The sequence below is a fragment of the Gadus morhua genome, chromosome 5 (genome assembly GCF_902167405.1).
Source record: "Gadus morhua chromosome 5, gadMor3.0, whole genome shotgun sequence".
NCBI classification, from domain to species: Eukaryota; Metazoa; Chordata; class Actinopteri; order Gadiformes; family Gadidae; genus Gadus; species Gadus morhua.
In genome coordinates this window covers 21,510,026-21,526,979 of record NC_044052.1, presented here as the reverse complement: position 1 = coordinate 21,526,979, position 16,954 = coordinate 21,510,026, and the positions used below count along the sequence as shown (strand labels likewise).

Genomic DNA, 16,954 nt, shown 5'->3' with positions numbered 1-16,954 from the left:
TGCCCGAGGTCCCGTGCTGAGATGTTACCACTGATGGAGGTGTGGCATCGTAAGCTGCTGAGTGCGCGCGTTTACCCATGGTTATGTACTCAGATCTCACGCCCCTTCTCCATGGCTGCCATTATGCGTTAGCATGTAGCATTGGCTTGAAGTGTTAGTTTGAAGCGGTAGCATGAAGCTGTAGCTTGAAGCGTTAGCATGAGGCGTTAGCTTGAAGTGGTAGCATGAAGTGTTGGCATACAGCCTTAGCATGGAGCCTTAGCATGAAGCTTAAGCATTGAGGCTATCAGCCAGACTCACCGTTCCCTCGCTAAGATGCCAGCTAGGGGAGACGGGAGCTCTTGGAAAATGACAAACACGGAGCAGAGGTCAGAGGTCAGAGGTCAGGGTGTTCACCTGACCGTCTCTGGGTCTCTGGAATGTTCTGAGAGGGAGGGGTCCCCAGACGGCTCCAGAGGGGCGGTGTAGTCAGGATGGAGCAGTGTTTACTCCTCAACTCTTCACAATGAGCCGGCTTCACCTTGGTCTCTCCAGCTCCTATCCCCAACCGAGCCCCCTGGAGGGGAGACCCTCCTCTGGGGTCCTTCTCCAGGGCTCGTCTCTCTGGGTTGGGGAGTTTCCCCCCCCCCGTAGCCCCGTTGGAGGGCCGAGGGGTTAGAGAGTCGTATGACGTGGGACCCGGGAACTCTTTGGGGAACGCAGCCTGCGGACATTGGGATTGGTCGGTAGAAGAATTTACTGCTCAGACCTTATCAGACGGCTTGGATCCATGGGACTGAGGTGCAGGTTGGGGTTAGACAGTGGATCCATGGGACTGAGGAGCAGGTTGGGGTTAGACAGTGGATCCATGGGACTGAGGAGCAGGTTGGGGTTAGACAGTGGATCCATGGGACTGAGGAGCAGGTTGGGGTTAGACAGTGGATCCATGGGACTGAGGAGCAGGTTGGGGTTAGACAGTGGATCCATGGGACTGAGGAGCAGGTTGGGGTTAGACATTGGATCCATGGGACCGAGGAGCAGGTTGGGGTTAGACAGTGGATCCATGGGACCGAGGAGCAGGTTGGGGTTAGACAGTGGATCCATGGGACCGAGGAGCAGGTTGGGGTTAGACAGTGGATCCATGGGACTGAGGAGCAGGTTGGGGTTAGACAGTGGATCCATGGGACTGAGGAGCAGGTTGGGGTTAGACAGTGGATCCATGGGACTGAGGAGCAGGTTGGGGTTAGACAGTGGATCCATGGGACTGAGGAGCAGGTTGGGGTTAGACAGTGGATCCATGGGACTGAGGAGCAGGTTGGGGTTAGACAGTGGATCCATGGGACTGAGGAGCAGGTTGGGGTTAGACAGTGGATCCATGGGACTGAGGAGCAGGTTGGGGTTAGACAGTGGATCCATGGGACTGAGGAGCAGGTTGGGGTTAGACAGTGGATCTAGTTCCTATTGGGGATCAAACCAGAACCTTTGGGGGGGGGGGGTTGGCACCCTGACCCCCAGACCGTCCTCCTTTCCCTGGGGCCGGGGGGGGGGGGGGGGGGGGGGGGGGGGGGGGGGGGGGGTGCAGGAGTGGAGGTCGGAGGGGCGGCGCCTCCACATATGTCTCCATTGTGGCGTTCTTCTCAGGCGGTGATTCATAACCCGGTCGTCCTCGGGTCACATGACCGCGGCCCGTCTGCGGCCCGAGTCAGGAGCCACTCCCCGCTGCTGCTGCTGAGCGTTGCCGTGGTGACTGTCTGCCCCCCCCTCCTCACTAGGGTCTGTCGCCGTAGGGATGCTGACAGCACAGTTTGACAAACGTTTGACCCCCCCCCCCACACCTCCAGGGAACTGCGCCCGGGGTCAAGGGTCGGCATTCACTGCCGGGGGTCACTGTCAGATAGACCGCTGTGACAGTAACAGATAACACTGTGTGTGTGTGTGTGTGTGTGTGTGTGTGTGTGTGTGTGTGTGTGTGTGTGTGTGTGTGTGTGTGTGTGTGTGTGTGTGTGTGTGTGTCCTCGTTCTAATGAGGTGATTAGCATAGTAGGCGTCTCGGTACAAACGAGTCTTCTCGTTTGCAACGCACATGACAGAACGTTGGAGATGAGCACGGAGAGGGGACTGAACTGAAATATTACAACGGTTTGAATAGAAGGAAGAGGGACGGCCTTATCGCGGTGGCAGGTGTCTGAGGGAAAGGTCACGACCCCACAGCTTCCACCATGGTCCGCAGACCAGAGTCAGGAGCTGATGTTAATATTCTGCTGACACACTGGGGACATCACTGAGGGAAGGAGGGAACTCACAGGACAGGGGGAGAAGGATGGAGGGGGGTGAGGGGAGGGAGGGAGTGGAGAGAGAGAGAGAGAGAGAGGGAGGAGAGAGAGACGGAGGGAGAGTGAGGGAAGGAGGGGGAAGAGATTGAGGTTGCGAGAGAGAGATGTGATATATTTTTATTGTGTTATTCGCTTTGGCAATGTGAAAATATTATTGTCACACACCAACTGAAATTGAATTGAGAGCGAATCAGATTGAGCTAGACAGACACGGAGGGAGAGAGGGAGAGGGAGGGAGAGGGAGGGGGGGGAGAGAGAGAGAGGGAGGGGGGGAGAGGGGGAGGGAGGGGGGGGGGAGAGAGACAGGAGAGAGAGAGAGGTAGAGGGGGAGATATGACAGCCAGCCTAGCAACGCTAAGTGATTTGGTAGTCGTGGGAACGGGGAGATGATCCCAGCAGAGTGACGGTGGGGGGGCTGTGGTGGTTAGCCCCCCCAGGGCCGCTCTGTCGGCACGGCGACAGCTAGTCTCTAACGGGACCCCCAGGGGCCTCCTGGGGTGGCTGGTTGAGACGCTGACGAGGGGCCCCACCTGGGATCCCGATGTCATCACCCTGTGGGCCCCGTGCGGCCGGGAGGACGGGGGGGTCAGGAGGGAGGAACGGTGACATCATCGTGTTATTGGTTATTGATTATGACAGGGAGGAGAGACGGTGGAGAGAGAGACGGGGGAGAGAGAGACGGGAAAGATAGACGGTGAAGAGAGAGACGGGGGTGAGAGAGACGGTGGAGAGAGAGACGGTGGAGAGAGAGAGACGGTGGAGAGAGAGACGGTGGAGAGAGAGACGGTGGAGAGAGAGACGGTGAAGAGAGAGACGGGGAAGAGAGAGACGGTGGAGAGAGAGAGACGGTGGAGAGAGAGACGGTGAAGAGAGAGAGACGGTGGAGAGAGAGACGGTGAAGAGAGAGAGACGGTGGAGAGAGAGACGGTGAAGAGAGAGACGGTGGAGAGAGAGACGGGGAAGAGAGAGACGGTGAAGAGAGAGAGACGGGGAAGAGAGAGACGGGGAAGAGAGAGACGGGGAAGAGAGAGACGGTGAAGAGAGAGAGACGGTGAAGAGAGAGAGACGGTGAAGAGAGAGACGGGGGAGAGAGAGACGGGGAAGAGAGAGACGGGGGAGAGAGAGACGGGGAAGAGAGAGAGACGGGGAAGAGAGAGACGGGGAAGAGAGAGACGGGGAAGAGAGAGACGGTGAAGAGAGAGAGACGGTGAAGAGAGAGAGACGGGGAAGAGAGAGACGGGGAAGAGAGAGACGGTGAAGAGAGAGAGACGGGGAAGAGAGAGAGACGGGGGAGAGAGAGAGACGGGGGAGAGAGACAGAGGGTCAAGACGTAGGATATTGAGAGACAGTGAAGTGGGTTTAAAGGTCCCATGACATGCTATTTTGTGTATTCTTTAATATAGGTATTAGTGGGCAACTAACACAGTATTCAAAGACGTTCCTGAAATTCAGCCGTGGTGCAGAGTTACAGCCACTCCGAGCCAGTCGCACATTGAGCTTCCCCCAAATGCGCTGTTTCGGTGGGCGTGTCAAGGAGGAGGGTGGGGGTGTGGCCCTGAGCAGCTTGCAGCCAGGGACGGTACCATGCGCTCTGTTTACAGTGGATGTATCGCAATGGCGAGGCGCAAACAGCCTTTAGCCGTGTTCTGTAAATATTCTAGAACACACGGGAGTCCTGGAGCTCTATATCTAAATATTATCATATAGCCTACACAGATATCTATATCATATAATACATATTATCACGGCCAAAAGCTGTGTGAGCCGATATTCCGACGTTCCTGGTTCTTCAACGTCCACATCAATGTGAATACACACACTGTAACGCAAGTGTTTCTTGTAGGTTCTTTGACGTGTCTTGTATTTCCACAACGAGACTGTCGTGGGGGTTATCTGAGCCATGGTTGAGAAGGAATTGGGGGAAAGGAACTTTGGTTTGACTCGCTGAAGTAGGCTACATGAACTGCGACATGCCGCGAGGCACCATCGCCCGGCAGCGGGCAGCCGGCAGCAGGCAGCGCGCAGTTCAGTCGACTTCAGGTTGATGTGAAAGTGGAAGAACCAGAGACGTCGCAGAACCCGTCAAAGTCGTTTGTGATTCATAATATCGTCTGGAGGCGCACACAATATGTTATATGATATAGATATCTATGTATTATATGATATTATTTAGATATAGAGCTCCAGGACTGTAACGCAAGTGTTGTACACTTCCTTGTTATTTGGATAACCGTTCTGCTGTTGGTGTGATGGCGCATAACGCGTCGGACTCTCGTCTCTGGTATTTCTACAACGAGACTCGTATTGGGGGTTATCTCAGCCAAAGTTGAGAATGAATTGGGGGGAAGGAACTTTGGCTTTGACTCCCTCAAGAACATGAACCACGACATGGAGGAGAAAGGGATTGTTGGCGGCGAATGTCTCCCGCTTGAGCCCCGCTGAGGGACCACCGCCGGAGGCGGAGGTGCCTAAGCGCTGCCCGGCAAAGATCCCTTTCTCCTCCTTGTCGTGGTTCATGTTCTTGACTTGAGGGAGTCGAAGCCAAAGTTCTTTCCCCCCAATTCATTCTCAACCTTGGCTGAGATAACCCCCAATACGAGTCTCGTTGTAGAAATACCAGAGACTAGAGTCCGACGCGTTATGCGCCAAATAACAAGGAAGTGTACAACACTTGCGTTACAGTCCTGGAGCTCTATATCTAAATAATATCATATAATACATAGATATCTATATCATATAATATATTGTGTGCGCCTCCAGACGATATTATGAATCACAAACGACTTTGTCGGGTTCTGCGACGTCTCTGGTTCTTCCACTTTCACATCAACCTGAAGTCGACTGCCTGCTGCCAGCTGCCCGCTGCCGGGCGATGGTGCCTCGCGGCAACCGGCGGCATGTCGCAGTTCATGTACTTCAGCGAGTCAAACCAAAGTTCCTTTCCCCCAATTCCTTCTCAAACATGGCTCAGATAACCCCCACGACAGTCTCGTTGTGGAAATACAAGACACGTCAAAGAACCGACAAGAAACACTTGCGTTACAGTGTGTGTATTCACACACACACATGTGGCGCTCGCACGGTCGAGTCTCATTGGCGGGCCAACGTCTCTGGGCGGGCCAGGCAGAGTAAGGAGAGGAGCCGAGATTCCTCATGACGTCATGAGCACAGACATTCCAAATCAGCGCGCTTGAGCCTCCGTTTTTTCAAAGGCGAGCAGAACAGCTAGTGCTCGTTTTACACCAAACGCAAGTTTTAGCCACTGGGGGACCATAGGCAGGCTAGGGGAACTCATATTTATGTTAGAAAACCTCACAAAGTGAGATTTTCATGTCATGGGACCTTTAAAGACAGCACATGTGTCCCGGTTAGAAGACCTAAGTCTTCTAACCGGGAGAATAAAACCTCCTCTTTCCAAAGGGCCTTTGATTGTACTCGGAAGATCCAGGTCCTTCAGGGGCAGGTTGGGGTCAGGGGTCGCCTCGCTCCAGGATGCCTACAGGTTGAACAAGAACCTTTAATCTGGGACCCCCAACCCCCCCCCCCCCCCCCCCCCCCCATCCTCATATAAACAGAAGTTAAGCAGCGTGACCAATAAGAGTAGAATATTAACAGATGGGGCCGGTTGGCACTTGAGACGATTTATGTCGTCCTCTTTAGTGTTCCTTCAAGCAGAAGCTTCCCCTCCCAGTGTGTGCTGCTGAAGGGCCCCTGAGCAAGACGCTCCGTGGCCCCTAGCAGCTGGAGGGCCGACAGTCAGGGGCTGACCCTTGACCCCTGACCCCTGACCCGATGAAGGTTACAACAGGCAGCAGAAGGAGCGGTCGATAGAGTTGAAGGTGAAGAGTTTACCGGGGCGCGCGTGGGCGGTGGCTGTCTGGTGGGGCCGTCCCACAGGATTACCCGTCCCCCCCTGTGTGTGTGTGTGTGTGTGTGTGTGTGTGTGTGTGTGTGTGTGTGTGTGTGTGTGTGTGTCCCGTCACAGATGTTGATCTGAATGGGTCCACGGGCCTAACCCCTCCCCCCTCCTACCTTGCTCCATCAGTCAAACCCAAAGCACCTCTCCGTCCCTGTGTGTGTGTCAGCAGATTAGGAGGTGATGAATGTATAATCTGCCCCCAGCAGCGGCGGTCGGCCTTTTCCAGACCCCGCCTCCTTCCCTCACAACGGGGGGGGGGGGGGGGGGGGGGGGGGATTTCTGTTTTAGAGACCGGATTAGAGCGGTTATAACCGAGCGACCTTGTTCGGAAAACCCACTCCTGTGCGGCGTCTCGGTGCGATGGCGTAACCAGGTTACGGGTGCGTTTTTGGACGGACGGACGGACCGGACCCCGTCGGTGCCGGACCCCGTCGGTGCCACACACACCCATGGGTTCGGCCCCGCGATTCGCTGGTTTTCATCCGACTCAACGTCGCCCATAGCTGGTTGTTTTAGTTGCCATGACACACAGGGCGGTGGGGGGGGGGGGGGGGGGGGGGCGGCGACGACATTCCGATGTTAATGGGATGTTTGGATAGATCGGAACGTCCTGGAAGATTGAGATGAGTTATAGCCACCAAAATTGCGATTTGGTCGTCTAGTGGATCTGAATCCACCGTCTCTCTCCCATGTTATGTGCAGATGACGCTATCTTTCTTGTAACGTTTGAGCCGGGTTTTCTGGGAAATTGAGTTCCGAGGATGATGTCACATCACAGATGACTGGAATGAACCGAAACGACTTCAGCGTGTGTTTAGAAAGGACTTTAATCACGTTAACTTCAGTTTGGATAGTTTTTAATCACATTTTCTCCGTAAGCACTTGGACTTTTAGCTTGATTAAATATGCAGCACGCCCACGCCCACGCACACGCACACGCACACGCACACACTCACAGTCACACACACAGTCACACACAGTCATAAACATTGTTTTAATGCTGGGTTTGGGAGTGTGTTGTCTTGAGGTTAGGGGGCGTGGTCTAATGTGCCTTCTACAGGAGAGCCAACCACAAGTCTTACATAAGCTCTGCACCTGCTCAGCGCTCAAGTTTTTTCACCATCACTTGATGTTCTCTTAGGAGTCTGGATGGATCAAATGAGTGTGTGTTGTTTATCAAATGCTCTGTCTTCTCTCTCTCTCTCTCTCTCTCTCTCTCTCTCTCTCTCTCTCTCTCTCTCTCTCTCTCTCTCTCTCTCTCTCTCTCTCTCTCTCTCTCTCTCTCTCTCTCTCTCTCTCTCTCTCTCTCTCTCTCATTTATATATATATCCATCTATCTAGTGCTAGATCACTCTCTCTAATCTCTCCCCCGTCCCTTCTCCAATTCACTTCATTTTCCGTCTGTGCCTGTCATGCTGGTGCCAAAACACACACACACACACACACACACCACAGTCGGTCTGTGTCAGGTCTAGTCTAGCAGCTGTCTCGGCACTGCCTTATGAGAACTAACTAATGAGCTTTACTTCTTTCTCCATCTATCTCAGTCTGTTTCTCTGTCTTTTCGTTGTTCCTCTCTCTCTCTCCTTCCCTGTCTGTCTTTCTATTTCCTTACCTCGTTTTCTCTCTTTCACCATCACTCTCTCCGCTCACTCTCTCACTCTCATGTGTGTGTGTGTGTGTGTTTTGGCCCAGCATAATTCGATTGTCCTAAAAAAGAAAGTACACCAGGTGGTTGAGCGAGGACTTAAGATACGGTGTCTGTGTGTCTCTCTGCCTGTCCGTCCGTCTGTCGTTATTAAGTAGGCTGTCGCCCGTGGCAGCTGCCGCCCGGCAACAGAGGACGGGTGGGCGCTCGCTGCGCCACACCGGTACAGCCGGGGCGTCCTATCGGCCAATCAATCGCCTGATTACGTCCTGTAATTAGTTCACCGCGCCGGTTTCTATTGTATCACGCAGCTTTGTTTAACGCAGTGATTGAGTCCGGTGCTGTTCTCTATTGTTGAGGTCCGCTAATTACCCCCCCCCTCCCCCCCTCTCTCTCTCTTATCGCTGAGAACTGCTGAACACTTGAATTTAATTGAAGTTGTTGTCACGGCAGCGGCGGCACCTGCTGGTTTCATTACATCAGGTAGTGAGCGCAGCTAGTCTGATAGTCAGTGCTGGAGCTAACAGTCTGCTAGCTAACGCTGGGGCTAACAGTCTGCTAGTTGGTGCAGGAGCTAAGAGTCTGCTGGCTAGCGCTGGAGCTAAAAGTCTGCTATCTAGCGCTGGCACTAAGAGTCTACTGGCTAGCGCTGGTGCTAAGAGTCTACTGGCTAGCGCTGGAGCTAAGAGTCTGCTGGCTAGCGCTGGAGCTAAGGGTCTGCTGGCTAGCGCTGGAGCTAAGGGTCTGCTGGCTAGCGCTGGAGCTAAGGGTCTGCTGGCTAGCGCTGGAGCTAAGAGTCTGCTGGCTAGCGCTGGAGCTAAGAGTCTGCTGGCGATCGCTGGAGCTAAGAGTCTGCTATCTAGCGCTCAAGCCAACAGTCTGCAAGCTAGCGCTGTTAGCTAGTGCTGGAGCTACAATCTGTTAGCTGTTCCTTGATGTATATACTCTGTGCTAGCCAGCGCCGGAAGGCTGCACTGGACACTGCAGGGGTTAGTGGTTCGATGCCCACTGTGGCCTCAACAAAGCAGGAGCTATGATTTGTATATTGATCGGACAATGTGTGCATCTCCCTCCACCTGTTTTCTGTCATTCCGCCTGGGGGTTCATTCTGCCCGCCCTGGGGGGGCGTTATCGATTAAATGTACACGCTACAAAGAGGGAAACCAATACAGCGAATAAATGCTACTTAATGACGGAGTGCCTTAATTGTCCCTCCAAGCGTCTGCTCATGTGGACACATGGCCATGACAGAACATTTACATCGAGGCCATTTAGCAGACAAAGCGACTTACAACAGTTCATGCACACATTCACACACCGACGACGGCGGAGTGGACCACGCAGGGCGACGGCCAGGCTCCAGCGCTTCATCAACGGACATAGGGTGAGGTGCCCTGCTCAGGGACACCTCGGCACTCTGGGGGGGATCGAACTAGCGTCCTTCTGGTTATCGGCCAACCGGCTCTAACCTCCTGAGCTGAGCCGGCTGCTACCTAGAACTCTCTGGAGGATGGTCCGAGAGTTGTTACATGCCTGCTCCCGGGTCTGCGGTCCGTTCTGGGGAGAGACACGCCTTCAGTGAACTAACACGTCGGTCGTGTGTTTCAGGCTCCAGCCCTTCATCACCGGACAGCCTGCGAAGAAGGTGGCCGTGGAACAGGTGAGATAGCACGCACGCACGCACGCACGCACGCACGCACGCACGCACGCACGCACGCACGCACGCACGCACGCACGCACGCACGCACGCACGCACGCACGCACGCACGCACGCACGCACGCACGCACGCACGCACGCACGCACGCACGCACGCACGCACGCACGCACGCACGCACGCACGCACGCACGCACGCACGCACGTCTCTATTGCTGATTGGACGCTGGTGGCAGATTGTAGTTAATGGCCCTCCCACCAGGCTCCTCACGTGCACTCGTTCACATGCACTTTTAACGTGCATTCTAGTCACACAGGAGCCTTTACTCGTTCTGTCTTCCCAAGCCGCTCTCGCTCTCGCTCTCTCTCTCGCTCTCTCTCTCTCGCTCTCTCTCTCGCTCTCTCTCCCCCTCCCATGTTAATGTGAGTCAATGTGACTCGCCCTCTATGGATCAGAGCGAGAACACGCCCGCTAGGGGCCGGGTCAACATGGCTTGTTACTTAGCAACCCCCCACCCTCCCCCCTGCCCGTAACCCCCCCGCCCTCCCCTGGGAACCTGGCGCCAGCGAGCCCTCTGATTGGCTGAGGCCCGGCTGCTGTAGAACAGGGCTCCTATGTTAATATATTCAACATTCCTGAGGGGGGGAAAGTAGAAGTGAGAGGGTGACTACCGGAGAGGGTGATTATAGGAGATGGTGAGGGTGAGTGGGTGAGAGGATAAGGGTCTAGCCTGTGCAGTGCCCATCAGAGACAACATGTCCTCAAGCAGAAGAACAATGACTTGGACTGGACACGCCACACTTCACATTCTGACACAAACACGATGTTGTAGAGACGAGAGGTGTGTGTTCCAGGTGCAATGTGGCTGTGTGTGTGTGTGTGTGTGTGTGTGTGTGTTCCAGGTGTAATAAGTGTGTGTGTGTGTGTGTGTGTGTGTGTGTGTGTGCTCCAGGTGTAATAAGTGTGTGTGTGTGTGTGTGTGTGCTCCAGGTGTAGTGTGTGTGTGTGTGTGTGTGTGTGATCCAGGTGTAAGGCTGTGTGTGTGTGTGTGCTCCAGGTGTAAAATAAGTGTTTGTGTGTGCTCCAGGTGTAATGTGTGTGTGTGTGTGTGTGTGTGTGCTCCAGGTGTAATAAGGCTGTGTGTGTGTGTGTGTGTGTGTGTGTAGTCCAGGTGTAATAAGGCTGTGTGTGTGTGTGTGCTCCAGGTGTAATAAGGCTGTGTGTGTGTGTGTTTAGTCCAGGTGTAATAAGGCTGTGTGTGTGTGTGTGTGTGTGTGTGTTCCAGGCCCCGGCCCTGGGCGTGGCCCCGGGCGCCGCGGACCCCTCCCGTCCCACGGCGGTGGCGGCGGTGGTGGAGAGCGGGCCGGTGGTCTACGACGACGCGGGCGACGACGAAGAGGACGATGACGAGGAGCCCTGCTTCAGCGCCATGCAGCTCATGGGCAGCAACGGTGGGCTTCACACTCGCAGTCGGGGGGACGAAGCACCTCTGGGGGAGACCTGAGTGTCCCCAACTTTGTTCAGGGGGGGGGACACTCAGGTGTCCCCCCCCTGGACACAGTGGGGGACACCTGAGTGTCCCCAACTTTGTTCAGGGGGGGGGACACTCGTCACCTGTCGGGAAGTCTGCGTTATTACCTGAAACAGGGCGTCCACGTGAACGGTGAATGAATACGGTGGATCCAATCCACTTTATTTATCTAGCACAATTTAAACGTGTTGTGCAACAACAAGATAAGAAACGCACTAAAAAAACACCACAGAAGCACAATAAAAGATGAGGGGGCTCAATAGGATAAAAGTAATAAAAAGTAATACAAAGATTAAAAAAACGAAATAGAATCCAATAACTAAAATAAAATAATTAAAAATACACTGCCCACATAACACATCGCCATGACGTCAACACGCTACCTGGAGTTATAAGCCAGAGAAAAGAGGCGAGTTTCAAGACGGGACTTAAACGGAGACCGTGAAGGGGCTCGTCTGACGTGAAGTGGCACATTATTCCACCGTTTTGGAGCTGGCAAAAGCTCGTTCACCTCTGAGTTTTAGCCGCACTCTGGGCTCTGTCAGGAGCAGCTGGTCAGCTGACCCGAGAGGGCGACTGGGAACCTACGTCCCATCCAAGCAGATCAACGAAAACTAGCCAATGAGAGGCAGAGTAGGGCAGGTCATGATTTCGCCTCCTGTCTTCACGTTCTTTTCCTTCTTGTTCTGTTACTTTACCATTATATACCGCGGTATTATTAGTTATTATATTATATATTAGTATTTATCCCTTTGTTTACGGGAGTGTGACGAGGGACAGGTAGATGGGTAGAAGGGGAGGGGAGAAGACGTGTGCCTTGGGACCACAGGTGGGAATCGAACCTGCGGTCGCCGCGGGACGCCCGGTCAACGTGTTGGTGGTGTTAGTGGGCGGAGCCACCGCACCACCCGATTGCGTTCTTGTGGTTGGTGTCTGTGGACGACGTGGTGCTGGCGACAGGGGGTCCGACCGCTCAGAGGCAGCCAGGGGCTCCTGGCGGCCTTCAGCCAGAGGACATATTATGGGATATGAACCCAGAACCTCCCTCTGGCTCCAGTGGGTCGCTGGGGGCGAGTTGAAGGGAGAGAGCTGGGCTGTAATCTAATATAAAGAGTACTGCCTTTTCTCCCTCCCTCTCCCCCTCCCTCTCCCTCCTTCTCTCTCCCTCCCTCCCCTCTCTCCCCACTCTCCTTCTCTCTCCCCCTCTCTCCCCCTCCCTCTCCTTCCTTCTCTCTCTCTGCCTGCCTCTCTCCCCCTCCCGCCCTCTCTCCCCCTCCCTCCCCCTCTCTCCCCCTCCCTCTCCTTCCTTCTCTCTCCCTCTCCCCTCCCTCCCCCCTCCCTCCCTCTCTCCCTCTCAGATTATGGCTGTGAGGGGGACTACGACGAGGGGTTCTAGCCCCCCCCCCCCCCCCCCCGCGGTGTCAGACGGGGGAGGGAACCATTCTGACAACGACGCCGACGGGCGGCTTCCGCACGGGGGAACATGGCCGCCGCACCTCGCCGAACGGTGACGTCATTGCGGTTATGAAGAGGAGGACCAGCGGCGTCCGGAACAAACACTTCAGATGAAGACACTACGAACCAAACGCACCCCCTACTGGCCCCGCCCAGCTAGAGGGGAGGGAGGGGATCCAATGATTGAGTTTTGGATCCACTTCCTCCTTCAGATGAATCCGCTCAATCAGCTTCCAGGGATCCAGTGTTAGGATTGGCTCATTCTGGATTCTGTTGCCTCTGATTGGTTGACTGGGGTGAGGTTGGGGACGGATGATTGGTTGGATCGGTGATGGCCCATCGATGCGAATGAATGCCTTAAAGTCCGTCTGTCGGACATGCTGTCTGTCTGTCTGTCTGTCCTCCAAAGGGTTAGCACTGCTGTGACAGAAACACACACACACACACACACACAGACACACACACACAGACAGACACAGACAGACACAGACACACACAGACACACACACACAGACACACACACACACACACACAGACAGACAGCACACACACACACAGACACACACAGACACACACACACAGACAGACACACACAGACACACACACAGACACACACACAGACAGAGAGAGAGAGAGAGAGTTACAATCTTTGGCTGTAAATCTGCCTGTTTCTGGAGGTAGGTTCGAGAGCAGCGTTTAGTACTGTTGTGCGTTTGGCGTCTAACGCAGTCGTGTCCCCTCCAGGGAAGAGGTCGTCACAGATGCAGCGGGAGTTTTGTTGTCGGGATTTTATCTCATCTCATTTTTATTTTCGTTTTTTGATCTTCTTTTGGGGCTGTGGGCGTGGCCATACCCTGTGACTGACAGGCCGGTATTAAGATGCGTATTGCTGCTAAATATAATATTCTATATGTTGACATGAGCCTCAGAAGGCTGTGAACCCTGGCTGCTTCAGTAAAGACTCCCTCAAACGAACCTTGCGTCTGTCTGAATTCCGCACGCCTCACGTCAGGCTCTCCTCAAACGCCCGCTGGATCAAGATGTTTCCAGAGTGCTCTCTGCGTCTCCTCTCCCTCTGTTGTCTCTCCCTCGCTGTCCCACTGCTGCACTCCGCCTCCTGCGCTGCTTTCATCTGCTGTCTTATATCAGATCCACTTTACTCATTAATCACACCTCACTCTCTCTCCCTCTCCCTCTCGCTCTCTCCCACACTGTCTCCCTCCCTCTCGCTGTCTCTCTACCTTTCCCACACAGTCTTCCTCCCTCTCGTCTTTCTCTCCCACACAGTCTTCCTCCCTCTCGTCTTTCTCTCCCACACGGTCTTCCTTCATCCCTCTCTCTCTCTCTCTCTCTCACACTATCGTCTCCCTCTCTCTGTCTCTCCCTCTCCATCACTATTTCTCCCTCTTTCTCCGTTTCTCTCCCTCCCTCTCTCTCTCCCTCCCCCTCCTCCCTCACTCTATCTCCCTCTCTTTGTCTCTCTCCCTCTCCCCCCCTGCCTCCCTCTCTTTGTCTCTCTCCCTCTCCCCCCCTGCCTCCCTCTCTTTGTCTCTCTCCCTCTCCCACACGGTCTTCCTCTCTCTCTCTCTCTCTCTCTCTCCCACACTGTCTCCCTCCCTCTCGTCTCTCTCCCTCTCCCCCCGTCTCTCTGTCTCTCTCCCTCTCCACCCTGCCTCCCCCTCTCTCTGTCTCTCCCTCTCCCCCCTGCCTCCCCCCTCTCTGTCTCTCCCTCTCCCCCCTGCCTCCCCCCTCTGTCTCTCCCTCTCCCCCCTGCCTCCCCCTGTCTCTCCCTCTCCCCCTGCCTCCCCCCCTCTCTGTCTTTCCCTCTCCCCCCTACCTCCCCCCTCTCTGTCTCTCCCTCTCCCCCCTGCCTCCCCCCTCTCTGTCTCTCCCTCTCCCCCATGCTTCCCTCTCTCTGTCTCTCCCTCTCCCCCCTGCCTCCCCCTCTCTCTGTCTCTCCCTCTCCCCCTGCCTCCCTCTGTCTCTCCCTCTCCCCCCTGCCTCCCTCTCTCTCTGTCTCTCCCTCTCCCCCCTGCCTCCCCCCCTCTTTGTCTCTCCCTCTCCCCCTGCCTCCCTCTCTCTCTGTCTCTCCCTCTCCCCCCTGCCTCCCCCTCTCTCTCTCTCCCTCTCCCCCCTGCCTCCACCTCTCTCTGTCTCTCCCTCTCCCCCTGCCTCCCTCTCTCTCTGTCTCTCCCTCTCCCCCTGCCTCCCCCTCTCTCTGTCTCTCTCTCTCCCCAAAGCCTCCCCCTCTCTCTGTCTCTCCCTCTCCCTCTCCCCCCTGCCTCCCTCTCTCTCTGTCTTTCCCTCTCCCCCCTGCCTCCCCCTCTCCGTCTCTCCCTCTCCCCCCTGCCTCCCCCTCTCTCTGTCTCTCCCTCTCCCCCATGCCTCCCTCTGTCTCTCTCTCTCTTCTGTACAAACACTCAGACGACACTGACTCGTACTCTAAACCCAGACGTCGGTGGAGAGTGCCGTTTCCCTCCCTTCTGGCTCTGAGTGTGGTTTATTTCTTCCTTTTATTTCCTGACGAGAGCCCCGCCCCTCTGGGACCTCTGAACCAGCCACTCATCATTCATGTATTCATATTCCTGCATTATGGTTTGTTACTGTTCGAGCGTGGAGTCGACCGTTTGACCCGGGAGCTCGACAGAGTCAGGGCGGGTGAGGAGGAGGAAGGAGCAGGGAGGAGGAGGAGGAGGAAGGAGCGAGGAGGAGGAGGAGGAGGAAGGAGCGAGGAGGAGGAGGAGGAGGAGGAGGAAGGAGCGAGGAGGAGGAGGAGGAGGAGGAGGAAGGAGCGGTGAGGAGGAGGAGGAGGAAGGAGGAAGGAGCGGTGAGGAGGAGGAGGAGGAAGGAGGAAGGAGCGGGGAGGAGGAGGAGGAAGGAGCGGGGAGGAGGAGGAAGGAGCAGTGGGGAGGAGGAGGACATGGTGGGACGGAGCAGGAAGCGGTGGGGAGGAATGACGAGGAGGCGCAGGGAGCGCTAGGGACGAGCATCAAACGTGGAGCAGTGAGGAGGAGAAGGGAGTGTTGAGCGGTGAGGAGGAGAGAGTGATTAGGAGGGAGAGAGAGCGGTGAGGAGGAGAGAGCGGTGAGGAGGAGAGAGCGGTGAGGAGGAGAGAGTGATTAGGAGGGACAGAGCGCGGTGAGGAGGTGCAGCTAGCGGTCAGAGTAGCGTGATACTCTCCATGACACCTGGTGGATCGTGTTCCACCGACACCAGGAGAATAACCTTCTCCTCAGAGAGGAGCACAAAGCCAGAGAACTACCTCTGCCTTTTAGTCATGGAGCACACGTCTACCCTGAGAGACGGGCGGAGAATGGTTATTATGGGATGCAGATCATTAAGGAGCAGGCAGGGGTTAGACAGTACATGGACAGGTCATTAAGGAGCAGGTAGGGGTTAGACAGTACATGGACAGATCATTAAGGAGCAGGTAGGGGTTAGACAGTACAGAGACAGGTCATTAAGGAGCAGGTAGGGGTTAGACAGTACAGAGACAGGTCATTAAGGAGCAGGTAGGGGTTAGACAGTACAGAAGATCATTAAGGAGCAGGTAGGGGTTAGACACTACAGAGACAGGTTATCAAGGCGCAGGTAGGGGTTAGACAGTACAGAGACAGGTCACTAAGGAGCAGGTAGGGGTTAGACAGTACAGAGACAGGTCACTAAGGAGCAGGTAGGGGTTAGACAGTACAGGGACAGGTCATTAAGGAGCAGGCAGGGGTTAGACAGTACATGGACAGGTCATTAAGGAGCAGGTAGGGGTTAGACAGTACAGAGACAGGTCATTAAGGAGCAGGTAGGGGTTAGACAGTACAGAAGATCATTAAGGAGCAGGTAGGGGTTAGACACTACAGAGACAGGTTATCAAGGCGCAGGTAGGGGTTAGACAGTACAGAGACAGGTCGTTAAGGAGCAGGTAGGGGTTAGACAGTACAGAGACAGGTCATTATGGAGCAGATAGGGGTTAGACAGGACAGTGACGGGTCATTAAGGAGCAGGTAGGGGTTAGACAGTACAGAGACAGGTCATTAAGGACCAGGTAGGGGTTAGGGCATCTTGCTCAAGACGGTAGAAATGGGGATCGAACCAAGAACCTTTCAGCTGACAAACATTTGTTTGTCAGCCTGTCCGCCTGTCCTCGGTCCAAGAACCTCCCCTTATCACTTCCTCGTTCGGATCACCAGGAAACAGATCTGCTCCAATCACAGCGCTCCTTCCTGTTGTGACCGGCAAGCCGGGTGAACATCTGGGTGGCTCGACTCCTGAAACAACAAAGCCTTTATCTGGTTTGTCCATTCTCTGTCGACCCCGCCCATGTAAAGGAGCAGCTGGTGTGAAGATAGATAATCCGCAGGCGAGTCCACAATGGCAAGTCCACAATGCCACCATTCTCTCTGCCAGGAGGAGGCCGCCATTGTTGTGGTCCCATCTGA

General features: G+C 55.0%; 1 protein-coding gene across 2 annotated transcripts in view; it reads left to right on the top strand.

Annotated features, from left to right (window-relative positions):
• brf1a (BRF1 general transcription factor IIIB subunit a) overlaps positions 1–13,496 on the top strand; it is a 58,690-nt gene extending 45,194 nt beyond the window's left edge. For both annotated transcript variants that reach the window (XM_030356496.1, XM_030356495.1), the window contains exons 17-19: positions 9,488–9,539; positions 10,821–10,986; positions 12,425–13,496. In XM_030356496.1, coding sequence (XP_030212356.1) covers positions 9,488–9,539; positions 10,821–10,986; positions 12,425–12,462 — 256 coding nt within the window. In that variant the 3' untranslated portion in view covers positions 12,463–13,496. The remainder of the gene's footprint in view (positions 1–9,487; positions 9,540–10,820; positions 10,987–12,424) is intronic.
• Positions 13,497–16,954: the final 3,458 nt, after the last annotated feature.